Source organism: Mauremys mutica, chromosome 12 (genome assembly GCF_020497125.1).
Source record: "Mauremys mutica isolate MM-2020 ecotype Southern chromosome 12, ASM2049712v1, whole genome shotgun sequence".
In the NCBI taxonomy this organism is placed as follows: Eukaryota; Metazoa; Chordata; order Testudines; family Geoemydidae; genus Mauremys; species Mauremys mutica.
Window position 1 is genome coordinate 5,834,069 of NC_059083.1, and position 27,349 is coordinate 5,861,417.

The window sequence follows — 27,349 nt, forward strand, 5'->3', positions numbered from 1 at the left end:
GGATTTGCATAAACGCCCGATGAGCTCAGGGGAGCAGCTGGGGAGACTCCGGAGCGGCAGGACTCCGGGCAGAGCCGGGCGCCGGGATTGTTCGGAGCTGGGGGGTTCGCTCCGGAGCCGGCTCCCCCGCAAAGCTGGATTTACACCGCGGAGGAAAACCCGGATCTTTCCCTTCCCTGCCGAGGGATTTCCCCCTTCCTGGTTTCCAGGGGATTTCATGGTGTTCGGCGCCCGCCAGGCGGAAGATCGGCGCGGCCGGGAGAGGTACCGTGGTTGGGCTTGACCTTGATCCGGGAGGGCAGGAATCCGGGGGGATCTGGCGGCTCCCCAACACTTCCGGATCTCTGACGGGGGGTGGAACTCCGCTGGCTTCTGATCTCGGTGATCCCGGTGTAAATCCGGAGTGACCCCGCTGCAGGTCCCGACTCCAGGCTGGATTCTGCTCTCAGTGACCCCGGTGTAAATCTGGAGTGACTCCACTGCAGGTCCCGAGTCCAGGCTGGATTCTGATCTCAGTGACCCTGGTGTAAATCCGGAGTGACTCCGCTGCAATGGGGTCCAGGCTGGATTCTGATCTCCAGTGACCCCGGTGTAAATCTGGAGTGACTCCCCTGCAGGTCCCGAGTCCAGGCTGGATTCTGATCTCAGTGACCCTGGTGTAAATCTGGAGTGACTCCCCTGCAGGTCCCGAGTCCAGGCTGGATTCTGATCTCAGTGACCCTGGTGTAAATCCGGAGTGACTCCGCTGCAGTTCCTGGAGTCCAGGCTGGATTCTGCTCTCAGTGACCCCAGTGTAAATCCGGAGTGACTCCACTGCAGGTCCCGAGTCCAGGCTGGATTCTGCTCTCAGTGACCCCGGTGTAAATCCGGAGTGACTCCCCTGCAGGTCCCGAGTCCAGGCTGGATTCTGATCTCAGTGACCCCGGAGCAAACTGAGCTCAGCGTCCGCCTGTTGCTATTTCAGGTTCCGCCCGGGCTGTGAAGTTCCCAGACGGCTCCGAAAGTGGCGTGCGGGGGAGACGCCAGGTAGCGCCTCAGACCTGAGCCATTTTTAACCAGCCACTTCCAGGCGGGTCCCTCCTCGCCAGCCGCTGCGTCCCACTCAGCCGCTCCCAGCCAGCTGCTGCGGGGCCAGCCCGGGGGGGGGGGGTAATTACCCCCGTGCAGGGTGACACCCGTTGTGCCAGGGGCTCTGTGTGGGTATGTAGCTTCCTGCTGCATGTTCCTCCGCCTGCATCCGATGAAGTGGGCTGGAGCCCAGGGAAGCTGGTGCTCAGATATGGTTGTTAGTCTGGGAGGTGACACAGGGACGCCTGTTCTTTTAGCAATTACAACAGCGCGAACAAGGACCCTTATTCCCTTGCTAGGAAGGTGGGGGGAGAAAATCTAGCACTCGTGGGCCATGAGTCCAAAGGAACAGGCCTGAGAACCAGCCCTGCCAGTGGTGACGGCAAATGTGAATTAACAGCGTTGCTACTGAATGAATAGAGACAGTAATAACTAGAGCCGCTGCTGCTGTTAAAAGTGAACAAAGAAAGTAGGAAGAAAAGGGAATATTAACAGCGAATGCAGCAGCACCTTGTTATGGCATCACAGGTGAGACTAAACAATAGAATCGACTGTTCCTATTACACTCATGTATCTAAGTATTTATTCTATTGTTTATGTATTTATTTGTGTATATGCTGCAGCTGAGATCAAGGCCCCGTCGTGCCGGGCGCTGCACAGACACACAGGTAGAGACAGTCCCTGCCCCAGCTGAGATCAAGGCCCCGTCGTGCCGGGCGCTGCACAGACACACAGGGAGAGACAGGCCCTGCCCCAGCTGAGATCAGGGCCCCGTTGTGCCGGGCGCTGCACAGACACACAGGGAGAGACAGTCCCTGCCCCAGCTGAGATCAGGGCCCCGTTGTGCCGGGTGCTGCACAGACACACAGGGAGAGACAGTCCCTGCCCCAGCTGAGATCAGGGCCCCGTTGTGCCGGGCGCTGCACAGACACACAGGGAGAGACAGTCCCTGCCCCAAAGATCTTACACACAAGCCAGACAAGGGGTTGGGCTGGAAACTGAGGCCCAGAGAGCAGGGCCGGCTCTAATATTTTTGCCGCCCCAAGCAAAAAAAAAGAGCTATGCCCTGCCCCCATGAGCGCTGCACCGCCGAACCCCCCCCGAGCGTTGTGCTGCCCAAGCTCCCGCCCCCCTGAGCGCCGTGCCGCCTAAGCCCCCTGCTCCTCACGAGCACCACACCACGCCACCCAAGTCCGCACCCCCAAGTGTTGCGCCGCCGAAGTCCCCGCCCCCCTGAGCATCATGCCGCCCAAGCCCCGCCTCCCAGCGCCACGCCGCCCAAGCCCCGCCCCCCAGCGCTGCCCGGCCGAACCAAACAAAAACAAAACCAAACCCTGAGCGCTGCCCTGTCCCAAGGTGCTGCCCCAAGCACGTGCTTGGTAGGCTGGTGTCTGGAGCTGGCCCTGCCAGTGAGGGCACAGAGCCAGGAGCAGAACCCAGGTGTCCTGCCGCCCAGGGTGGAGCCCAGCCCACTCGACTGTCCTCATGCAGATAAGCACTGATAGTAGCAATGACAACGGGTATAGTCAGTTAAGCCGTGGGGTGAAAGGTCGTGATTATTTCTGCAGCAAAGCCTCCTTTAGGAGTGAATCCACTGACTGAGCGGACATGGTCTGCATGGGTGGTAGCCTGGGGTGAACGCAAGAGGTGGATTTTTCGAATCTAAGTAATAGTCTCATTTTGATTTAGCTGAAAACAATTAGGAATTGATTTAAGTTTCAACCAAATGAAAACCCACCCCGGGGTTTGGCACCCGGCTAACACAATTGTTTAACGGTGGCAGATTTGTGGGCAGATAAAGCTGGGATTTGAGAGGGGCCTTGAGACTCACTTTGTCCCCCAACAAGATGGGGAGGTTTGAAACTCATTTTTTTTCTCCAAGGAAGAAAGAGGGGGATTTGAAACTCACTTTTCAAAGGCCCAAATCCCATTTTATTTCAGCAAGAACCTAGTGCTGTCAGAAATCTGACCTGAGATCCTCATTGCTGTGATGCCACTTAAGCATCCATGGTCTTGTCCTTGTTTCTTGTGAATATATTCATTGCAATTGCGGTTGTGTGTGATGTCATTGTTCAGAAGTGTGTGTGTTGCTGTTCTAATTGTCAGGGGGCATTGTAGTCTATTGTGTATGTTCATGTTGTGGTTGGCTGTTGCTACTGCAGACCTGCATCATTGTTTAGGTCTTGCTGGAAGTACATAAGAACATTAGAACGGCCGTACCGGGTCAGACCAAAGGTCCATCTAGCCCAGTATCTGTCTACTGACAGTGGCCAATGCCAGGTGCCCCAGAGGGAGTGAACCTAACAGGCAATGATCAAGTGATCTCTCTCCTGCCATCCATCTCCACCCTCTGACAAACAGAGGCTAGGGACACCATTCCTTACCCAAGTTGTTTCTTGCTACTATTTGTGTGCGTTGCTATTGTAATTGTGTGTTCTCATTTATTGTGTGTGCACCTGTATTGGTGGCTAGCATTGTGTTTCATGCACTGGTTTCTCATCTTGTGGTTGTGTGTTGGTTCTTGTCCTGGTTCGTATGTGTGCGATATGGTTATGCATTGTTGTTTATTGCAATGTGCGTATTATTGGGAAGTGTTGTAACAGTGACACATTTTGTTAGTTTTATGTTGTCGCTTCTTGTCACAGGTTTGGTAGATCTGGACAGGAACTGCCTTTTCCATTTTGTGGGAAATTCCACAATGTTGAATTTTTTTCCTGTTCTAAAGTGAAACAAAAACACATTTCGTTAAAATTTCCCATGAACCAAAATTCCCAAATAACACCATTTTCAGGCCAATCAAAATAGTCCATTTCAAGGGCTGTGAAACATTTCATTCTGCTTTTGAGCGTACACAACTTTTTATTATTTGTGTCTCTGAAGAAACAAGGCCCTGTGTTTCCAGGTGCAGTTTCCGGACGAGAACTCCAAACCATTCCGAAAACGTCAAAACCGGGACGTTTCCGCAGGAGCCAAACGCTTCGTTCCGGGTTGTACCAAAATGAAATGTTGTTGAAATTGACACGTTTTTTTGAAACGTTTTGGTTTAGCCGAAAATTGTGCTGGCGATGAGGGTGGGGGTTTTGTCACCAAAAAGAAAAAAGTTTAGATGAAAAATGTCCAGCTTTGCTGATCGTCCTGGAGTGTCGGGGTTTATTGTGCGGATGTGACTTGCAGACGGCAGTAAGTTTATGCCGAGGACTGGTAAATGTCTGAGTGGAATGATACACTGGGGCTGGCTGAAATAACAGGATTGGTCCCAGTGATCCTATGTTCCTCTTATCAGTAGCTCCTGTTGCCAATACAGGAGCTATATTCTCCTCCTTGCTAGCATGCCAAGGTACGTGTTGCTGTTGTGGTTTATTGTGTGTATCCATATCCGGTTGGCAGTGGCTGCTGTTGGTTTGTGTTCTTGTTAAATATATGTATCGTCGCCGGTGTGTGCGTTGTGGCATCTGTGTTTGGTTGTGGCTAAGGTCGCCGGCGGCGGGTCGTGTACTTGCTGTTTGTTTGTTAGTGTGGGGTCTGTGATTTCGATCCAGAACTCTCCTCTCTCCATCCCCGTCTGCGTCGCTCTGTATCCGTCCCTGCACGCCTCTCTCCCGATCCACCCCAAGCCAGTTTCACACCCTAGGCCGGCCTCCCATCTGCAGCCCGTGGCCAAGCGCCAGCCGTCTGACACGGGAGCTGTCTTCAGCCCTGGGCTCGTCCCCCACGGTGCACGACTCCGCGGGCACCAGGGTCGGCTGAGCATGTCGGGGGCGGTTACGGGTGCTCTGGGGATGCGTGCGTGGGCCGGGAATCCCAGCTGAGGGGGTCCCAGGGCCGTTACGGCAGGTTTCAGAGCAGCACACCAGTCTCCTGGCTGCTCCGGGCAGTGGGGGCTGGTTGGACGGCTCTGATCCAGGCCTGGGGGAAGGCAGGAGGCTTTGCAGCGGTGCCCGGGGAGGGCCGGCTGGGAGGTGCTCAGGGAAAGAGACCGGCTCTAAGGGGGCGTTGCGGCTGCGTGGGGAGCACGTGGGAGGTGGGAAAAGGGTGGCAATAAACGCTTAGCTCAATAGATCATTAATTATTAAGAATTCGTCGACTGCCCAGCTGGCTGTAATTAACCCGCATTATGACAACTCCAGAGCCCAGATCAATACGTTCTTGGTAATACTCACTCTAAGGGCTGGATCGCGACGTTAGGAAGTATTGGTGATAATTTCATACTCGTTTACGGCAGGTTGACAAGCGAAAGCACAGCGAGTGTGAGGAGTGCCTAGATTAACACTTCATTAATGACACACGAACAGTTATTAACCACTTAATGACTAGAGCAATACCTTAATACTTATTAATGACGAGATTAATCCTTAATAATTTGACTGCATTGATACATCATTACCAGTTGAGTCTAATGCCTAAATCAATACATTAATTATCTAGTCATTAGTGATAATTATTAATCATTAATGCAATGAGCTAGGCATTAGAGTAATTATATATTACTTGATTGTATTCATTAATGTATTCATTAGAATACTAAATATTAATGGATTGCTCTAATCATTACAGGAATTAATGTATTGAGTCATAATTATTTATGCATGTAGTCAGTTATTAATATATAATGTATGTCAGAGTAATAATTAGTGGATTGCGCTAATCATTAGAGCAATAATTAATGTATACTTATCTAGTTGTTAATCATAATTTATTAAATAGATCACATGAATAATCACTCTAATGACTAGAGGGATCCATTATAATTATGATGCTAATGGCTAATATTTGATCAATGATATATTAATAATCACTCCAGTGCCTAGATCAATGCATTATTAATTACTCATCCGCTGACTGGCTCAATACTCTATCACTTGTTACCCGACCAGCGGTTGGCAAACAAGAGCTGCACATCTCCGCAGTCAGCAGGTCTGTAGCGTGGGCCCAGGTCCCGAGAGGAGACAGGCACCTCACTGCACCCTTAGCCCCCAAAATCCCAGCACCAGGCCCCACCTCGGCGCCCAGGTGTCTACCGTAGATGCTCCCTGGGCGTGGCCGGCTCCGCGACCGCGACCCGCAGCGCCCCCTCCCTTCGGCATCCGGACGCCTCAACCCCAGAGCGCTGCCCCAACCTGGGGGAACATGGACGTTCCCCCACCGAACTCGCCTGTGGGCCCGAGTCGGCCGGCGAGCTCCCAATACGCTTCCCGGATCGGGCTGCAACACAGCCCTGGCTGGAGCCCCCTGGCTGGAGGGAACCTCGGTTCAATCCCCCCGGCCTGAAAAGCCGGGCTTTCAGGAGGGGATCTCAGGTGAGGGCTCTAACCACCGAGCTCCGGGGAGACTCGGCAGAGTGCGATTGGTTTATCATTTTGACAGACAAATCAATGTTTCTTTTTAAGCATCCCCCCTGCCCCCCAATGTGGATTGATTGACACTTTCGCAGTTGTGTGCACTCCTGGGGGGTTCAGCATTTCCCCCCTCCTCTCAGTTTGGTAGCGATTTTAGCTGTTCACAGTTGCAGGAGATGTGGGGGGTGGATTTGATGCTGGCTTTTTAGCCACATTAACGAAGAATTCTTCATACAGTCCTAGAAACGTCGGGCGGGGAGGGACCTCGAGAGGTCATTGTCCGGCCCCCTGCGCCGAGGCAGGACCCAGTAAACCTGGACCGTCCCTGACGGGTGTTTGTCCAACCTGCTGTTAAAAATGACGGGGATTCCACAGCCTCCCTTGGAACCTGGTCCAGAGCTTAACTCCCCTTGTAACTAGAAAGTTTTTCCTAATATCGAACCTAAATCTCCCTCAGAAGAAGCCAATTAACCCTTGTCCTGCCTTCAGTGCATACAGCAATTGATCGCTGTCCTCTGTAACAGCCCTTAACAGATCTGAGGTCACTTTGATCCCCCTTTGCCTAGCTGGGAATTTGGATTGTTATCGGCGGGAATAACTTTTCTTGTCGGTTTCGCTGTGCCCGGATGGTGAAATTGACATTTACCGACATTGACTGAGAAAAATCGACTCCCTCCATGCCTGGATGGCATGCGGCTCCCTCAGTCTGTCCAAACTTGGCCACTAGGGGAACATATTTTGAAGAAGCAGTTGGAGCGGGGGGCGCTGGGGCCTGACTTTCCTGTATGAGAGCTCCCGCTGCCGGACGACAGGGTCGTTCTCCTGCTTGCTCTCCTGCTGATCCTTTCGCTCCTTAATCCAGAGTGGCACCACTTCCGCAGGAGAGATGGAGGGAGCCGGGCAGACTACCCTGGTGCCCAGTGGTTCGGGCACCCCCTTGAGAGGTGGCAGAGTCCAGTTCAAATCCCGGCAGGCAGAGCGGGGAATCGAACCCGGGTCTCCCAGCTGAGTGCTCGAATGACCAGGCTAAAGGCTACTTGGGAGACTCTCCGCCCCCACCCGGCGGAGGCCACCAGGAGCGGGTTTGCGGCTGAGGCGGCCGAGCGGCACTAGACTTCGTCACCTGTCTCGGGGAGAGGGGCGGGGCTTAGGCCACACCCCTCTGGTCGGTCTCTCCCATTGGCTGATTTAGGCTGCTTCCCACTGAGCCTACATTCCGTTGTGAATCTGGCCCTTAGACGCCGCGTGCCTCAGTTTCCCCGTCTATACATTGGCTCAAAGAGCACTGCCTGCCACACAGGGCCTTGGGGAGGATAAATCCCTGAGTCTGTGAGATGAACGAGAGCTACGGGTGAGAAGTGCTGTCTAAGAACTAGGTATTCTAATTCCACATCTCGCCTGTTATCAACACCAATCAGCAGCATCAACAATTAGAGAGATTTTATTGTTACAGTCCACATATTCATCTGTGGCCAACAATGAATGCGATCAGCCGTTAGCAGCTACACATTTCTTATAATCATTTCATGAAACCAGCTATTAAGTATTATAACTAACCTTATTAGCAAGAACTCCTTTAACTGGGTTTTGCCGATTAGCGTTCAGTACGTTGCTGTTGCTATATCAGCTAGTGGGCGATAATTACTAAATATCACCTTGCTGTTATAACTGTAATTAGCAAATAGTCAGTCTGTAGTTGTCACTATTTGCTCTTAGAAGCATTTATTCATGCCAGGCAAAATTCTGACCCCGGTGTGAATCCGGAGTGAGCTGAGTGCCGTCAACGCAGTCAGAGCCGGCTTCTGATCTTGGTGTCCCCAGAGTGAATCCGGCGTGACCCCGTTGGGCTGGGTGCGGGGTGATACCTAAACAGGGTGGGGGAGATACCCGGTGGGAATGGCTGAGACAGGCTTTAGAACAGGACAGAAATTGGTACGTTTGGATGGAGTTGCTGGTACCTGATCTGGTTCTGGGGTTGGAGTCAGACTTTGATCCCCATTTTTTTCTTTCTTTCTTTTTCCCTCCACCTGCCTCCTGCCTGAACCCCAGAACCCCAACTGGAATGGGGGGCGGGGGCTGGAGTCTGACCGCTCCCATGCAGTGACTGGCTGGCTAGTGTGCTGCTTGCTGGGCAGAGGTGTATTATACTGGGAAAGGGGCTTGGCGGGTGGGGCTGGCGGGCGTCGGAAGCGGAGCTTGAGAGGTGGGTGCGTGTAGGTTGACCTGCAAGCAAGTGTGGAAAATTGGGAGAGTGCGTGTGTGTGTGTGTGGGGGGGGGGGGAATAGGCACCTATATAAGACAAAGCCCTGAATATTGGGGCGATCCTGATACCGTACGGCCGGGACGTCGGGTCACCCCGTGTGTGCGCCTGGCCTGGTCTCTGCGCTTTCGGGCTGGTCGGGAATTTTTTGACAAAACGTTTCTTCCCTCCCCCGCCGAAAAATGTCGATTCGGTCGAGCTGATCCCGCCTGCCTGGAAAACGGGGGGAATTTTGTTCCCGAAACTTTCCAAAGCTCCGGTGTTGGTATTTTCGGAATGAAAAGTGTCGGGTTTTTTTTCCCCCCGGCGAGAAACAACTTGTTCTTTTAACACTGAACTCAGCAGAACGTAGGGAGAGGCTGGACTGGGAACAAACCGTTTGGCTGGTTTCCACTCCCCCAACCCGACACTTTCTTTGTTTTGGTCCCAATTTTAGTTTAGTTTTGAAATTTCCACTTTCTGTCCCGATTCGGGTGGGAAAATCGGCCCGAATCTCAGGGTTGGGTTTTTTTTTGTGTGACGGGGGAACCAGGATAAGAAAAAGCCCTTTTGTGTGTGTGTCCGTGCGGCCGCGCCAGCACGTGGCTCTGTCTGGCTCTGTCCTGGGCCTGGTTCCCAGCCAGGAGCCTTGGCTGAAGGTTAATGAGATACCAGGGGTTGTGTTTGCAGGAGCTGTTCGGGAGCGGGGTGGGGGGGCGTGTGGACCCACCTGGTTCCCCAGGTGCAGAGTCTAGCTCAGGCTGAGCGCACTCGCCCTGCCCCCGCCAGTGTCTGGGCTCCCGCCCCCCCCCCCAACCAGCCAGGCCATTGTGCTGGTCTGAATAGAGCCGGGGGAGCGTGGGCAGCATGGCAATGAGATGGGGGGAGGGGAGACATAACATGCTGCTCACGGCACCGCAGGGCGCGCTCAGGGCCCCCCTGTCCCCACCCGCACAGAGCACTGGTACCCCATAGCCAGTCCCCAACACAGCCAGCCCCCGCTCTAACCACTAGGCCCCGCTCCCTTCCCAGTGCCAGGGAGAGAACCCAGGCATCCTGGCTCCCAGCCCCCCTGCTCTGACCCACCAGACCCCACTCCCCTCCCAGAGTCGGGGAGAGAACCCAGGAGTCCTGCCTCCCAGCCCCCGCTGCTCTAACCCACCAGCCTCCACTCCCCCCTTCCGAGAGCCGGGGAGAGAACCCAGGCGTCCTGGCTTCCAGCCCCCCCAATCTAACCCACCAGACCCCACTCCCCTCCAGAGCCGGGGAGAGAACCCAGGAGTCCTGACAAGAAATTGCTGAAGTTAGGCAAGTCGCCTGTGGGCCCCTTCACCCTCCCCTGCTGTCTGCTGTGTCACCGTGGCTGCACGCCCCACATACCCAGCTGCCTCTGACATTCAGCCAGGCCGCCAGCGGGAAATGCCTTGTGCTGTAACGGCCTTTGCTTGGGAACCACCCGAGCCAGTCGCCCGCCCTGGGGCCGGATCAGAGCCGGCGCCCTGAGGGGACAGGCCCCTGCCCCATTCCCTGCCCCCCTGAGCCAGCCAGTCCCTGCCCTGGGGCCAGGTGGGAGCTGGTGCCCCCTAGAGGGGACAGGCCCCTGCCCCATTCCCTGGCTCCCCGGCAGAGGGGTGGGTGTGGGGGGGAGGGGGGGCTCATCTGGTGCTCTTGGCAACTGGAAGGTCCCTGAGTTGCTCCGCCAGCATCTGAGGCTGGTGACCCGGCGACCTCCCCGGGCCCCTGGGCTGCGGGAGAAAAGGAAACTCATTGAACGGAGGCCAGGGCGAGGAATGGCAGCGATGTGCCAGGAATGCGAGGCAGCCGCGAGCAGCGCGCCAGCCCGCACGGTGCCCTGCGGTGCCCCTCACTCCCGACCCGCAGCCCCCCGCCAGCCCAGCCCTGCGGTGCCCCTCACTCCCGACCCGCAGCCCCCCGCCAGCCCTGCCCTGCGGTGCCCCTCACTCCCGACCCGCAGCCCCCCGCCAGCCCTGCCCTGCGGTGCCCCTCACTCCCGACCCGCAGCCCCCCGCCAGCCCTGCCCTGCGGTGCCCCTCACTCCCGACCCGCAGCCCCCCGCCAGCCCTGCCCTGCGGTGCCCCTCACTCCCGACCCGCAGCCCCCCGCCAGCCCTGCCCTGCCGGTGCCCCTCACTCCCGACCCGCAGCCCCCCGCCAGCCCTGCCCTGCGGTGCCCCTCACTCCCGACCCGCAGCCCCCCCGCCAGCCCTGCCCTGCGCTGCCCCTCACTCCCGACCCGCAGCCCCCCGCCAGCCCTGCCCTGCGCTGCCCCTCACTCCCGACCCGCAGCCCCCTTTGGCCTTGGCAGGTAACTGTGCCGGAATCCAGCTCCTGTCTAATGCCCAGGAATCTCCCCACCCCGGTGGGAGCCGCTCCAGCCCCTGCGTGGGACCCAGCCTGGCTTTGAGCAGCTTCAGTGGGTACAAAGGGACCCGCCCTCCATGCCCTGATGGCTCCTCTCCCCGTCCAGCTTGGCACCAGCCCCCCCGGCCCAGCCTGTCAGCTGCTGTTTACCAGGGCAAGAGCCAGGCAGCTGTTGGGAGGGACATTCCAGCACCGCGTTGTCGGAGCAGCTGGCCCGGGGCGCCCCACACCCACCCCCTCCCCTCTGCAGCCAGGGGCTCCTGCTGCTGGGAAGGGGGTTAGTTTGGGACACTGAGCTGCAGGGAGTGGGGCTCACTAGGGGGCACTGGACTGTGGGGAGTGGGGCGGGGGCTCAGTGGGGGGTTGGGCTGTGGGGCAGGGGGCAGCAGGGGGTGCTGGGCTGCAGGGAGCAGGACGGGGAGCTCAGCAGGGGGTGCTGGGCTGTGGGGAGTGGGGCAGGGGGCAGCAGGGGGCTGTGGGGAGTAGGGCGGGGGACAACAGGGGGCGCTGGGCTGTAGGGAGCGGGGCAGGGGGCATCGGGGGGCGCTGGGCTGCAGGGGGCAGCAGGGGCAGCGGGGGCTGTGGGGAGGGGAGCGGGGGGGCAGTGGGGGGTTGGGCTGCGGGGAGCGGGGCAGGGGGCAGCAGGGGGCTGTGGGGAGGGGGGCGGGGGGCTCAGTGGGGGGGTTGGGCAGGGGGCAGCAGGGGGCTGTGCGCATCCCGCTGGCCGGTCTCTCCTCCGCCCGACGTTGCGCCGGGGCAGCGCTGACAATCGCCGGAAGCCGCGATGCTCTGGCTCGGCAGCGTGTGTTACTCAGCCCTCGGGGATTCCCAGCGCAGGGACCTGCAGGAAACATCCCTGGCTGGGGAGGGGCAGGATTTCCCATTCATCAGCTTCCCCGGCCCTCTGCCGCACCCCAGAGCTGGCTGCATTTCCCCACCGGGGTCTACGCGGTGTCTCTGTGTGGCTGGTACCCAGCTGCCCCACCCCAGAGCTGGCTGCATTTCCCCACCGGGCGAACTGCATCCACACAGTGTCTCTGCATGGCTGGTACCCAGCTGCCCCACCCCAGAGCTGGCTGCATCTTAGTGCTGGGCAAACCTTCCCTTTGCAGAGCTGCCCTGCGTGGCTGTTCCCCCATTGCCCCACCCCAGAAGCAGCTGCAGCCCAGTGCCGGGCGAGCCGTCCTGGAGCAGCATCGCTGTGCGGCGGGTAACCCAGCTGTTCCGCCCCAGAGGTGGCTGCATCTTGGTGCTGGGGCGAGCGGTTCCCGCCGAACTGACCCCGCTTCCTCCTTTCCGCAGGCATGACGAGCCTGTTGCCGGCCTAACCTGGCCTGAGGGGCTGAGACCGGGCGGAGCACGATGAGACCCATAATCCTTTGCAGCTTCCTCTTGGCATCTGTCCGGCCATCGGAACTGGAGGGGCACTTTGATCTCGGTATCTCAAGGCGAAACCGGCTGGGGGGGCGGGGGCTTGTGCAAAGGGGCTTGTGGCCAGCTAGTGCCATGACGGGGGTGGGGGGAGGAGTGAACGAAGGGATGGAGGGAGCGATAACCGAACGCAGGGGTGAAGGATCGAAGGACAGCGGCAAGGCCGGGGGGGGGGGGAGGTGCGGATGATGGGGGGGAGGGAAGAATGGGGCGGAGCAGGGGAGAGGGTGCGAGTGGGGCACGGGGCGCAGAGGATGCGAGGGAAGCCGGAGAGGGGGTGCCGGGTGCGGGGGATGAGTTGGGGAGTGGGGGCTGCAGGAGGAGTGTGTGGGGGGGAAATGGGAAGAGGGATTGGGGTGGGGGATGGGGGTGAGCAGGGAACGGGGGCCGGGTGCGGGGGATGAGTTGAGGAGCGGGGGCTGCAGGAGGAGTGTGGGGGGGGGAAACGGGATGGGGGATTGGGGTGGGGGATGGGGGTGAGCAGGGGAGGGGTGCCGGGTGTGGAGGACTTTGTATGTTCTGTACATGCATGTTCTGTACATGCTAACACACACACACGAATATGCTCTGTATATGCTAAGCCACAGAACAGATCTGATTCCCACCAGCAGGGGGCGCACGCGCGCACACACGAGTGAGAAATGCCCTGCAGCTCCTCAGTCCCCCTGGGTGCCCCCCCCCACTTCCTCACTCCGGGCATGGGCGAGAGCCCCCCCCCCCACGCGCGCGGCCTGGACTCGGGTCCCCCCACACCTGCCCCTCCAGCTGTGCCGGGGGGGAGAGCAGCTCTGGGGTGTCGGGTGCTGCTGGACAGGAGAGGGGGCAGGGCAGGGGCGGGTGGGCAAGGGGCTACGGGCTGCATGAGCCAGGAAAGGAGGGAAGAGAGGATGGGAGGGGGAGGGCAGGGGAGGGGTGAGTGAGGAAGGGAGAAAGAGGTGAGTGTGGAAGGGGGGCAGTGGGGGTGTGGAGAGCAGGGGAGTGGGGAGGGGAGGGCAGGGTAGGGGGGGAGTGGGGGTGGGGAGGGGTGTGGAGGGCGGGGGAGGGGGGGCTGCGGTGAGTGTGGAAGGGGGGGAGTGGGGGTGTGGAAGGGGGGAGTGGGGGTGTGGAGGGCAGGGGAGGGGAGGGGTGAGAAGAAGGGGGAGGGGAGGGGTGTGGAGGGCGGGGGAGGGGGGGGCTGCAGTGAGAGTGGAAGGGGGGGAGTAGGGGTGTGGAGGGGGGGAGGGGGGAGTGGGGAGGGGAGGGGTGTGGAGGGCGGGGGAGGGGGGCTGCGGTGAGTGTGGAAGGGAGGGGTGAGTGTGGAAGGGGGGGAGGGGGGAGGGGAGGGGTGTGGAGGGCAGGGGAGGGGAGGGGGGGCTGCGGTGAGTGTGGAAGCCTCAGGACAGGGCCATGGCCAAGTGGCTTGGCTCATGTGTGGGGCTGCGGTGCCCCCTGGTGGCCGGATTGGGGCTCTCCCCCTCCTGCTGCTAGAAGACCCCCCCCCAGCCGGGCAGCGCTCCCCCCCTCGGGCTGGGGGCGGTGGAGGGGGCAGGTCAGGGGAGCGGAGGACGGGGCGGGAGGAGGGGTGCAGGGTCAGGTGGGCGTGATGAATAGGGTGTGAGGGGGAAGGTAGAGGAGACAGGTGCCTTATAGGGACATGTATGGGGTGTCGGTGGGGTGTATAGGGGCTGGATGTGCTATATGGGCCAGGTAGGGTGAACATATAGGGGCTGGCTGGGTTATAGAGGCAGGCGAGCTATGGATGAGCTTATAGGGCCCAGGTGGGCTATAGGGGATGTATAGGCCCAGGTGGGCTATTAGGATTTATTGGGGTTGCAGGGACTATAGGGGCTATAGGGGGTGTATTGGGGCCAGGTGAGCTATAGGGACTAAGTGGACTATCAGGGTATATAGGTTCTTGGTGGACTGTAGGGGGTATATAGGGCCCAGGTGGACTATCAGGGATGTGTTGTGACTGGGTGGGTTATAGGGGGTGTATAGGGGCTGGGTGGGCTATAGGGGCTGGGTGGGCTACAGGGGGTGTATAGGGGCTGGGTGGGCTATAGGGGGTGTATAGAGGCTGGGTGGGCTATAGGGGGTGTATAGGGGCTGGGTGGGCTATAGGGGGTGTATAGGGGCCATTCTCCATCCGTTCTCTCTCTGCAGCCAAGTGTCGCTACGCGCTGGGCATGCAGGATCGAACCATCCCCGACGAGGATCTATCTGCCTCAAGTGCCTGGTCTGACTCCACGGCCGCCAAGCACAGCCGGTGAGAGTCCCCCCTCCCCCACTACGATAAATTTCAGCCCTCCAGGGAGACCCTACAATAACAAAGCAACCCTGGTCCTTATCAAAGACGCTATGATAACAAAGGGCCTATGTAGGACTGCGAGGCAACCCTACAATAACAACCCAGCCCCAAATCTTACGAGAGACCCTACAATAATAACCCACCTTCAGATCTTATGAGAGACCCTACAGAAACAAACTTGCCCAGGCAGCCCCAGCATTTCCAAGACACCCTACAATAACACCGGGGCTAACCCCCCTGTGTGTGTCATGTCCCCCCCCCCCTCGGGCGCAGGCTGGACACGAGCGACGGGGACGGGGCGTGGTGCCCGGCGGGGCCCGTTTATCCCAACGACGCCGAGTTCCTGGAGGTCGACCTGCGGGGCCTGCACTTCCTGACCCTGGTGGGCACCCAGGGCCGCCATGCGGGGGGCCACGGCAAGGAGTTTGCCCGGACCTACCGCCTCCACTACAGCCGCGACCGGCACCACTGGCTCGCCTGGCGGGACCGCTGGGGCAACGAGGTACGGGGGGGGGGAGGGGACAGACGGCTGGGGCAGCAGGATGTGGGGGGAGGAGCAGAGGGGGAGGGGGACAGAGGAGGGGGGGAGGGCGTTGGGGATGGGGGGGTGGTTGATGGGGTGGAGGAAGAGGGGGTTTAGGGTGTGGGGAGGGGCAGTGAGTTGGGGAAGTAGGTTTCATGCCCAGGCTCTGTCATGCTGGACTTCCCCCTTCCATCGCCCCCCCCTGTGACATCATAATCGTCTCCCCGGGATGTCACGGCTCCATGTGACATCACTGTCTGTGACCTCATGACCCTCTGCGAGGGCTCCTCAATGCGACTTTGACATCATGACCCCTTTGTGACATCGTGACTTGTCTGTAACACCACAGCCCCTTGTATGTGACATCACGACTGCCTGTGACATCACAGTCATCTCCGTGATGTCGTCGCCCCTTCAGACATAGTCTTTGCCCACCTGCCTGTGACGTCCTCATGCCATGTGACTCTGATGACGCCGGTGGTGGCGGGGACACAATGTTACAGGGCTCCTAAGGTTACCGCAAGAGCGTGATGACATTACTCTCGGCTGTGATGTCACAATCAGACAACGATGACATCAAACGGGGGGCGGGGTGGCAACACCGTGGTGTGATGTGCTGTGATGTGATAGGGCCCAGGGCTGTGATGTCCGGCAGTGGGGGAGGTCCCAGCAGGGGTGGGTGGGGCTGGCGCGAGGAGCGGGGCTCCGGCTCCGGGAGTGATTAACCCCTCCCTGCCCAGGTGATCTCTGGGAACGAGAACACCAACGAGGTGGTACTGAAGGACCTGGGGCCGCCCATCATCGCCCGCTACGTGCGCTTCTACCCGCGCGCCGACCGCGTCATGAGCGTCTGCCTGCGCGTGGAGCTGTACGGCTGCATCTGGCGCGGTGAGGTGCCCCGCCCCCCACCCCCTACTTCGCTCTCCCCTTCCCCCCATCGTGTGGGTCCCGGTGGCTGATGCACGTCCCTCTGTGTCTCCCCCTGCAGACGGGCTTCAGTCCTACACCGCCCCCCTGGGCCAGACCATGGGCCTCCAGCCGGAGCCCATCTACCTCAATGACTCCACCTATGACGGTTACAGTGTCAGCAAGTGAGTTCTTACCACCGCCACCCCCTTCTCCCATCCCTGGTCCCCCACCCCTCCACCACTGACCCACCCTACTCCACTCTCTGCTGACCCTGCCACCCTTGTCCCCGAGCCCCTATCCCCCTGAGCCCCATGTCCGCCCTGGTGAACTCCCCCCCCAACCCCTAAACAAACACTCTGCCATCCCTGACCCCCCCTGCCTGGTCCCCTAAACAATGCCCTTCCCCCTCGGCTAAATCTGAAAATGGGTGAGTAAATGGATAGGTAGGTCAGAGAATGAGTGGATGGATGGATCTGACAAGGTAGAACTGAAGATGGTTTGACAGATGAATGGAAAGAGAGATCTGAGGATGGATGGAGAAATAGATCAGAAGATGGATGGATCTGGTGGGCAGATGGATAGATCTGGTGGGTGGGTGGATGGATGGATTGGTGGATGAATCTGGTGGGTAGATGGATTGACCAAAAGATGGATAGATCTGATGGATCTGGTGGATAGATGGTTGTATGGATCTGGTGGATATATGAGTGGATGGTTGGATGGATCTAGTGGGTGGGTGGATGGATGGGTGAATCTGGTGGGCAGATGGATAGACCAAAAAATGGTAGATCTAATGGATCTGGTGGATAGATGAGTGGATGGTTGGATGGGTTAACCAGAAGATGGATGGATCTGGTGGGCGAATGGATAGACTGGAAGATGGATAGATCTGGTGGGTGGAAGGGGGGAATCTGGTGGGTGGATGGATAGACTGGAAGATGGGTGGATCGGCCTCTCCTGTAGGTCCCCGTTCCTGTTCCCCAATGTACCAGCCCGATACACTGGTCTCCCCCATCTCACTCCCCCAGTGCAAGAAACCAGGAGTCCCAGCCAGTCCCCCTCCCAGTGCAGCACCTGACTCAGGGCAGGTGGGGAGCTGGCATTATTACCTATGTCCCTGGTGCTTTGTCTCCTCCTGGCAGGCTGCAGTTCGGGGGGCTGGGGCAGCTGACGGATGGCGTGGTGGGGCTGGACGACTTCACCCAGACTAAGGAGCTGCGGGTCTGGCCGGGCTACGATTACGTGGGCTGGAGAAATGACTCCTTCCCCAAAGGCTACATGGAGATGGAGTTCGAGTTCGACAGCCTGCGGGTCTTCACTTACATGAAGGTACCATCTGGCCCCAGGACAGGGACTGTCTGGCTCAGGGAGGCAGAGAATGGGACATGGGACCTGTCCCCTCTAGGGGGCGCCGGCTCCCATCCGGCCCCAGGGTGGAAGAACTGGCTGGCTCAAGGGTGCGGGAATGGGAGAATTTGCCCTCTATGGGGCACTGGCATCCTCTCCACGGCTGACCCTCCTTCTCCCCCCAGGTCCACTGCAATAACATGCACACGCGAGGGGTGAGCATATTCCGGCAGGTGGATTGCAGGTTCAAACGCAGCCTCCCCACAGCCTGGGAGCCTGATCTCGTCTCCCACGTCCTGGCTGTGGATGTCAAGGACCCCAGTGCTCGGTCAGTCACCGTGCCCCTGGAGGGGCACCTCGGGCGTTTCCTGCAATGCCACTTCCACTTCTCCGGCACTTGGATGCTCTTCAGTGAGATCGCCTTCCTCTCGGGTGAGTGGGCTTCGTTCGTTAGCTAGCTCATCCTTGAATCAATTAGTTTGTTAGCTCGTTTGTTCATTCGGGGTCGTTGGATAATTTTTGTGTAGATTCCCTCATTATTTATTTAATTCTTTCATTAATTGGTCAGTTCTCTTCATTGGTTGGTTAGTTTGCTGGTTGGCTGGTTGATTGGTTGTCTGCTTGGTTGGCTCGTTCATTGGTTAGCTGTTTGGTAAGTTTATTGATTGGCTTGTTGGTTGGTTGGTTAGTTTAGTTCTTTTGTTGAGTTCATTGGCTGGTCAGTTCCTTAATGAATTGGTTGGTTGGCTTGTGCTTTGATTGGTTGGTTATGCCATTGTTTAATGTGTTGGTTACTTTGGTTCGTTTGTGGTGGGTTAGTTTGCTGGTTGGTGGGTTAGTTCATTGGTTCAGTTGGTAGGTTGTGTTGATTGGTGTGTTGGTTCGTTAGCTCTTTATTTTGTTCTTTCGTTTGCTAATTCTCTCGCTCATTAATTAGTTGGTTCTTGTTGGTTGTTAACTCATTGGTTCTTCTTTTCCGCCCTCTCATTCTTCAGTTAGTGCATTCCTGGGTTCATTCTTTCGTCTGCCATCCATTAATTCGCTCCCTCTTTTCTCCAGATGTGGTGGACGACGTGTCCGTTTCTGGAACAAGCCACTGGCCCCCGATGGCTGGTCCCCGGCCCTCGGGCAGGGGTGCTGCAGCCCCCCCTGTCCTGGAAGACCCTGGCTCCACGCTTCACAGAGACACTGAGGCCACGTCCAACCTCACACTCCAGGGTAAGCCACTCGGCAAGGGGCTACTGTGGCCTTCTTCCCTGGGATCCACCCACCGAGAGGCTGGTCCCACATCTTCTCCTGGCTTCTGTCCATTTCAGACCTCGAGATCCAAGGAGAGTCTAAATCTGGCCAGCCAATCGCCAAGGATGATAACAGCAATACCTCCATTCTGATTGGCTGCCTGGTGGCCATTATCCTGCTGCTGCTGGTCGTCATCTTCCTCATCCTTTGGAGGCAGTATTGGAAGAAGATCCTGGGGAAGGTAAGTGAGATGGGGCCGGGGGGCTGCAGGTCGGGACTGAGGGGCCCTGGCAGAGCTGTATAGGGAGGTGAGAGTGTGTTATATTTGCCATTCGGTGGCATTACAGAGCATATACCTATCGATCCCTTAACCTGCTTGCTGCTCCTCTATCTCATGGGGCAGACATGAGTCAGGACATCTGGGTTCTGGCCAAGCTCTGGAAGTTGGGACTGGGGTCTAATGGGTTACAGCAGCAGGGGCTGGGACCCCGGACTCCTGGGTTCATTCCTAACCCTTGGGGAGGGAGCAGGGTGTTGTGGTCAGTGCCAGGGGCTGGTGTGATCTCTCTGCCGCCCCCCTCAGGCCCAGCGGCGAATCTCCGATGACGACCTGACCGTGCACTTGTCGGTCCCGGGTGACACCATCGTTATCAACAACACGATGGGCTCCCAACGCCACTCGAACCGCTACGAGCGCATCCACTCGGGGGAGACCGAGTATCAGGAGCCCAGCCGTGCCCGCATGAAATTGCCCGAGCTGCCCCATGGTGCTGAGAACTCTGGTGAGAGGCAGGGGATCGGAGGGACCCACCAGCCATGCCGTGGGGAGAGAGGATCCATCCAAGCATGGAGAGCCAAGGCCAAGGGGACTGGGTGGAACAGGATGGTAGAAGGAAGGGGTGGGAGAAAGAGGTGGATGGGTTGACAGGCAGATAGACAGATGGATGGACAGGCAAATGGATGGATGGAGAGATGGAAAGGTGGGTGGGTGGGTGGGTGGATGGATGGACAGACAGGCGGATGGTTGTATGGACTGACAGGTGGAGGGATAGGTGGACAGACAGGCAAATGCACAGATGGATGGCCATGTGGGTGGACAGGTGGATGAAGGGATGGATAGATGGATGGACAAATAGGTGGATGGATGGATGATGACCACACGGATGGATGGACCGACAGGTGGATGAAGGGATGGATGAATAAATAGGCGGATGGATGGATAATGGACAAGTGGATGAAGGGATGGATAGATGGCTGGACGGGTGGATGAAGGGATGGATGGATGATCAACATGTGGATGAAGGGATGGATAGATGGCTGGACAAATAGGTGGATGGATGGATGATGGACAGATGGATGATGGGATGGATGGCTGGACAAATAGGTGGACGATGATGATGATCACACGGATGGATGGACTGACAGGTGAATGAAGAGATGGATGGATAAATAGGTGGATGGATGGATGATGGACAGGTGAATGAAGGGATTGATGAATGGATGGACAAATAGAGGGTTAGGTGGCTGGATGATGGCCATGCAGATGGATGGATGATGGACAGGTGGATGAAGGGATGGAGAAATGGATGGATGGACATGTAGACAGATGAACGTATAAAAGGATGATTAGCTGGATCGGCTGGCGGATCGAGGGAGAAATAGAGAAGTGGGCAGGCAGGCAGGGAGGGAGGGAAAGGCGGAGACACAGCGGTGGAGAGACGTGGGGATTTCAGGGGGTGCTGGAGGAGGAGGAAAGAGCAGGAACAAGAGCGATGGGGGCCTGGAGAGATGAATGGGGAGGGCCGACTGGAGGACAGGAAGCCCGTGGCAGAGAGCAGGAGGCTGCAGGAAGGGGGCAGGGAAAGCCCGGAAGGAAAGATGGATGGAGGGAAAATCCGGGGTGGGCGGAGAGATGGAAGAGGGAGGCGGCTTCCTCCCATGTCCTCTTCTCTGGTGCTGCCCCTCCCCCCTCAGCTGCAGATTTGGGACCCCCTCCCCCACCCTGCTGTGTTTCCCCCTCCCCTCCCATCTCATCCTGTGTGTCCTCCCCCATCCACGGCCCCAGAGAGTGACTGACGCCCGGCTCTGGGAGGGGAGTGGGGTCTAGTGGTTAGAGCCGGGGGGCTGGGAGCCAGGACTCCTGGGTTCTATTGCCCCAAAGGAGGGGCCTGGCTTTATTACCCTCATGTGTCAGGAATGTCCATCTCCCTTCCACTGTCTCGGGAAAGATGGGGGCTAAAAGGGGAGGGGCATAATGTAGCCCCGCCCCTGTCCCCCTGCCCCACCCCTCTCGTGTGCGTCTGTCAGTCCGTTCTCATCCATCCGTTTGTCTCTCCCTCCCATCCCCGCCCCACATCCCCTTCTCCCGACAGCTCTGCTGCTCAACAACCCGGCCTATCGGCTCTTCCTGGCCACATACGCCCAGCCAATGGGAGGGCTCGCTCGCCCGCCAGCCGACGGGGCTAAGCCAATCAACACAGATGGTAAGGAGGGCGCCACCTGGCGGCCCGACCTGGGAGCGCAGCAGCTCGTGGGCTGCATTCCTCCGTCCCCCTCTAGGGGGCGCTCTCTGCTTCCCACCTGTCTGACCTTCCGCCCTGTCTGCATGTGTAACCCAGGTTGGCATTGACCCGTGGCCCTCTGCTCCCATGAACCTCTCTGCTTTGGCTTATGGGACCGGGAGGGGTCGGGGCTTTGATAAGAGATAACATTGTACCTTCAGCTCTGCAGGATTCTCCATCCTGGTGCCAGGATGCAGCTGGCTCTGGGGCGGGGCACATTCACACATAACGATGCTGCAGAAGGATCCCTCGCTTGATATGCAACCGCTTCTGGGCTGGGGCAGCTGTTCATACATGGATCCCTTATCTGGCATTGAGATGCAGCCACCTCTGGGGTGCGGCAGCTGTTTATACAGAGATCCCTTGCCTGGCACTTAGATGCGGCTGCTTCTGGGGTGGGGTGGCTGTTTATACAGGGATCCCACATCCATCACTGAGAGGCAGCCAGCTCTTGGATGGGGCAGCTGTTTATATAGGGATCCCAGCACCAAGATGCAGCTAGCTCTGGGGTGGAGCATATCAGGGTCTCCCAGCTGACAGGAACGTCCCCGCTAACCCCCAGTCTCTTTGCCCCCCGCAGCCTGCAGCGGCGACTACATGGAGCCAGACCCTGCCGGGGCCCAGGCCGCGGCGCAGAACAATGTCCCGCACTATGCCGAGGCAGACATTATCAACCTGCAGGGGGTGACGGGCGGGAACACCTACGCCGTGCCCGCCGTGGCCGTGGACGCGCTGGCCGGCAAGGACATGGCCCTGGGGGAGTTCCCCCGGGGGCGTCTCCTCTTCAAGGAGAAGCTAGGGGAGGGGCAGTTTGGAGAGGTGGGTCCCTGAACCTCATGTGCCCCTCTGGCCGTCCCCAGCCCCCCTCCACTGTCCCAACTCTCCACCGGCTTTCAGCCCATTCTCCCACTGCATCCTTCGCGTTGTGCTTTCATCCGTTCTTCCACTCGTCATTCCTTTGGTCCTCCCCTGGGCCTTTCGTTCATTCCTTCGTCCGTTGGTTTAGCCGCTCACGAGTTCAGCCTTTGCCTCATTCACCTGGTCTCGTGTTCGGTCGCCCCTTTCGTCTTTCACGAATTTAGTCCTTCACTTGTTCATTTACACATTCGTCAGTTCCTGTGTTCTCTCTGTCGTCGGTGCATTTGTTTGTGGTTTTGTGCAGTCGTTTCTCCATTCATTCATTCATTCAGTTGATGGTGTTTTCTTTTTTTCATTACACGCGTTTGTACTTCCATTGTCGTCTTCACTCATTGGTTCATTCTTTCCTTCAGTCAGACGTTTTTATTCGTTCTTTTGTTTCTTCGTGTGTTTGTTCGTCTGTGCATTCGTTTATACGTTCTTTGATCCATTTGTTCTTTCATTCTTTTTCCTCCATTCTCTCGTTTGTTCTTTCGTTCATTCGTTCCTTTGGTTCAGCCTTTCGTGTTATTTCATAATTAATTATTTTATTCTCTTCCCTTCTTCGTTTTTCTTTCTCTCTATCCATCTGTCCGTTCTCCCTCCAACCAGCCTAGACTCTTCCGTTCTCTCTCTCTCTCTCTCTCCCTTTCTCTCTCACCTTCTGTCTATCTCTTTTCCCAACCCCCCTTGGTTTCTGTCTGTCTTTCTCTGTAGACCTGTTTTCCCCTCCACACCTTCCTCCACCTCTTTCCCCATCCCTCTCTCTGCTCTGAGGAAGTGGGGGGACTATTTTATAGGCGGAAGGATCTGGGAGGCTGCGCTGAGTCCAGGGGAGGGTGTGTTAGTGGGTGGGTGGTGTGGCTGACCCTGCCAGGTGCTGATTGGCTGCTGCTCTCTGCCCACCCTACCCCTACCTCCCAGGTGCATCTCTGTGAGATAGAAAGTCCCCAGGATCTGCCCATTCTGGAGTTCCCATTCAACGTGCGCAAGGGACGCCCCCTGCTGGTGGCCGTGAAAATCCTGCGCTCTGACGCCACCAAGAACGCCAGGTGAGTGCACGAGGGTTGCGGGGGAGAGGTGGGGGACGGTGCTTGTGCAAATATGGAGCATCTCATTGCACATGGGGGGAGTGATCGTGGAGACACAGTATCTCCTGCTGCACATGGAGAGTTCCTTGGGAGACCTCAGGCCATCCCTTGTGAGTGCACGAGGAGGGGTACATGTGCAAACATGGCATGTCCCGATGCACAAGGAAGGATGCTTTTGCCACCTCAAGCCATCTTTTGTGAGTTCACGGGGGAAGGGGGGCAGTTGTGCAAACACAGACTGTCCCATTGCCTGAGGTGGATGCTTGTTCCACCTCGGACCATCCACTGTGAGTGCACAAGAAGGGAATGCACGTGCAAACTCAGCACATCCTGTTGTACCAGGGGAGACAGGTGTGTCACCAGAGGCCTTCCTTTGCACAAGGCAGATGGTTGTTTCACCATGGCTCGCTCATTGTGAGTGCATGAGAAGGTAGCTTGTGTCCCCTTGGGCTGTCCCATTGTGAGTGTGCAACAGGGATGCTTATGCAACACCAGAATGTTGCACGAGGAGGATGCTTGTGCAGCCGTGTGTTATTCCCTTGTGAGTGCACCACGGGGTGCTGATGAGACCTTTCCCCCCACCCCAAGGAACGACTTCCTGAAGGAGGTGAAAATCATGTCGCGGCTGAAGGACCCCAACATCGTGCGGCTGCTGGGCGTGTGCGTGCGGGACGACCCCCTGTGCATGATCACCGAGTACATGGAGAACGGGGACCTCAACCAGTTCCTCAGCAGCCACGAGCTGGAGGACAAGCTGGGGGGCAGCACCAGCGATGCCCCCACCATCAGGTACCCCCCGGGCAGGCCAAGGACGCCTAGTCCTGCCAACCCTGCACCCTGTGGGGTCCCAGTGCATGCTGGGAATATCTCATGTTCCCTCCCTTTCTCAACCTCAGTGCATGCTGGGAATATCTCATGTTCCCTCCCTTTCTCTACCTCGGTGCATGCTGGGAATCTCTCTGACCTGCCCTCCCCCTCTGTCCAGCTACCCCACGCTGGTCCACGTGGCGGCCCAGATTGCCTCGGGGATGAAGTTTCTGGCCTCTCTCAACTTCGTGCACCGGGACCTGGCCACGCGCAATTGCCTGGTCGGGGAGGGCTTCACCATCAAGATCGCCGACTTCGGCATGAGCCGCAACCTCTACTCGGGGGACTACTACCGCATCCAGGGGCGCGCCGTGCTGCCCATCCGCTGGATGGCCTGGGAGTGCATCCTCATGGTGAGACCCCCCGGGAGGCAGGGCCTGCTGGAGAGGGGCGGGGCCTGGGGAAAGGGGTGGGGCTAGTGGAGAGAGGACTATGCCCGCATCCTGGGCCACAGTGTGCAGCCCATTTGCTGGATGGCTTTGGGAGAGCATCCTGCCAGGGACAGGAGGCGGGGCCTGTTGGGGAGAGGGGCGGGGCCTAGGGGAGAAGGGAGGAGTGTAGAAGGGGGGAGTGTGGAAGGGGAGAAGGAGGAAGGGAGCGGGGGAAAGAGGAGTGTGGAAAGGAGAGAGGAGTGGGATGGGGGGCACGGTTCTGTCTTGGGGTTTATCCCCCCCCTCCACTAACCCTGCCCCCCAATGCAGGGGAAGTTCACCACGGCCAGCGACGTCTGGGCCTTCGGGGTGACGCTCTGGGAGGTGCTGATGCTGTGTCAGGAGCAGCCCTACAGCCAGCTGACCGACGAGCAGGTCATCGAGAACGCCGGGCAGTTCTTCCGGGACCAGGGCGAGCAGGTACCGGAGACAGGGCATTACCCCGCCCCCGCCGGTTCCCATCCGGCCCCAGGCATTGGCACGGCTGGTTCAGGGGGGCAGGGGAATGGGACACGGGATCTTTCCCCTCTAGGGGGCACTGGCTGCCCTCCGGCTCCAGAGGTGGCTCAGGGGGTGGGAATTGGGGCTGTATCCTCTAGGGGGCTGTGACATCCCCCGGGGTACAACCTGGCCTGTGGAATCGCTGCGCCCCCGTAGCTCCCTAGCACAGGAAAACCCCTCCAGACTCTGCCCTCACACAGCCATCCGCATGGGACGCTGCACCCAGCAAAGTTACACGAATCCTCTCCCAGCCACCCATGAACGGTACACGGGGAGACACCCCCAAATCCCCGCAGCCCCGGCCTTGCACCCCAGAACTGTGAGTCGTCTCCCTGCTCCCCACAAACACACAGTTCAATTATTCTTCTCTTTGTCGTCCAAACGATCTGCTGTCCATGTGTCCAGATGGTGATGCAGATGCCATTGTCTCTCATTTTATACCCTCCTTCTCTCCTTGAGGGACATCCTCCCCCAACCCTGCGGGGGTGTAGACAACGCCGTCCCCTGCGTACGTGAGGTTCGAAGCATCTCTCGGGTGCATTGTACATTTCTTGCTCGCACCTTCTGGTTCATGACATTTGGGGTGACGGGCAAGGCCTTTTTTTACAGTCCTTTGTGACTTCTGAGGAGCTAGTCCGTGAGCGTTCCCCAGACTCACAATATGTTTCAGTAACAAACACGTAGCAGCATCTCATAACTCAGTATACAATGACACACACAGCTTTTAATGGGACAATGATGTTCAGCAAGTTATGACTTTTCAAACGATACCTCACAAGGCGTACTTTGCACAAAATATATCATAACCACATACAAGGGGTGAATATGGAGGTATAGTATGTCACAGGGGTACTGGCTCTGATCTGGCACCAGGGCGGGACAGCTGGCTGGCTTGGGGGACAGGCACCCACTGACCCCTCTCTGCCCCCCAGATATACCTGTCCCGGCCCCCTGCCTGCCCCCTGGCTCTCTATGAGGTGATGCTGCGCTGCTGGGTCCGCGAGTCCAAGGACCGTCCCTCCTTCCAGCACCTCCACCGCTTCCTGTCTGAGGACGCCCTCAACATGGTGTGAGCCAAGCTGAGCAGAGGTTGGGGGGCCAACCCATGTGGACCCCCAGGCGTCAGCTTCTATTCTGCATCTCTCCAGCTGCAGCTGTGGGTCGTCGGTGCGGGAGCTCGGGTGGGGAGCCGGATTCGGGAACTGGAAGCTTCTCTACTGGGGCGTCTTAAGGGGCATCTGTCCGTGTGTCTGGCCCTACCTCTGTCTGTCCATCCCTGGCTGGCCAGCCTGCCGGCCACCCCTCCAGCTAGCTCACCCCTCTCCAGGCATTCCTGAGCCTTTCTAGCCATCTGTGTCTTCTTCTGTTCATGCTTTCTTTCTCTCTCTCTCTCTCTCTCACACACTCACACACACACACACACTCTCTCTCTCCATATCCCTCTCTCACTCTCACTCTCTCTCTCTCTCTCTCTCTCTCTCACACACTCACACACACACACACACACACTCTCTCTCTCTCTCTCTCCATATCCCTCTCTCACTCTCACTCACTCTCTCTCTCTCTCTCACACTCACACACTCACACACACACACACACACACACACACACACACACACACTCTCTCTCTCTCTCTCCATATCCCTCTCTCACTCTCACTCACTCTCTCTCTCTCTCTCACACTCACACACTCACACACACACACACACACACACACACACACACACACACACACACACAGAGTCCATATCCCTCTCTCACTTTCTCTCTCTCCCCTACTCTCTCTGTCACCATCTCTCATCCCCTCTACGTCTCTCACTCCCTTTTTCCCCATCTACCCTTCCTTACTCCTCCTTTTACTCTCCCCCCCTGTGTCCCTTGGAGGGTGTCTCTTTCCTCCCCACTGCCGTCCTGCAGCGGGGCTGACTCCAAAGGGGACCGGGCAGAACTGGCTTGGGGGGTCAGACTTCTGTATTATTTTAATTTCGCGTGGATTGGACTAACACTGGGGAAAAAATAGCGCCCTGGTCTCATGGCACTGGGGTGAGCTGAACACTGGATGTACGAGTGCTACTGACATGGACAGGGGAAGGGAGGGGTGGGGCGAAGCTACGGGACAACAATGAAACAGCCTGGAGGCAACCAGGCCACCCCCAGAGGAGGGAGACTGGTCTGGAGGGGCCTGGGGGTCGGCGCTAACAAAGCAAGAGACACTGTTTGTTCTAACGGCCAGATCCCCA

The 27,349-nt window shown here is 57.9% G+C and overlaps 1 protein-coding gene across 3 annotated transcripts; it reads left to right on the top strand.

Moving 5' to 3' along the window:
- On the top strand, window positions 1-26,560 carry DDR1 (discoidin domain receptor tyrosine kinase 1). Of its 3 annotated transcripts, none has more exons than XM_044983388.1 (18): window positions 1-264; window positions 12,328-12,463; window positions 14,599-14,701; window positions 15,017-15,245; window positions 16,007-16,154; window positions 16,255-16,357; window positions 17,318-17,504; window positions 17,708-17,954; window positions 18,582-18,740; window positions 18,839-19,002; window positions 19,345-19,543; window positions 21,134-21,244; window positions 21,903-22,141; window positions 23,144-23,271; window positions 23,899-24,099; window positions 24,296-24,530; window positions 24,879-25,028; window positions 26,042-26,560. In XM_044983388.1, exons 2-18 carry the CDS (start codon window positions 12,388-12,390, stop codon window positions 26,180-26,182), a joined length of 2,820 nt encoding a protein of 939 aa, XP_044839323.1. In that variant the 5' UTR covers window positions 1-264; window positions 12,328-12,387; the 3' UTR covers window positions 26,183-26,560. The 3 variants fall into 3 exon arrangements, with proteins under 3 accessions (XP_044839323.1, XP_044839325.1, XP_044839324.1); XM_044983389.1 differs by lacking the exon at window positions 1-264 and adding an exon at window positions 1,399-1,596; XM_044983390.1 differs by lacking the exon at window positions 21,134-21,244 and having other exon boundaries at window positions 2-264.
- The last annotated feature ends 789 nt before the right edge of the window (window positions 26,561-27,349 follow it).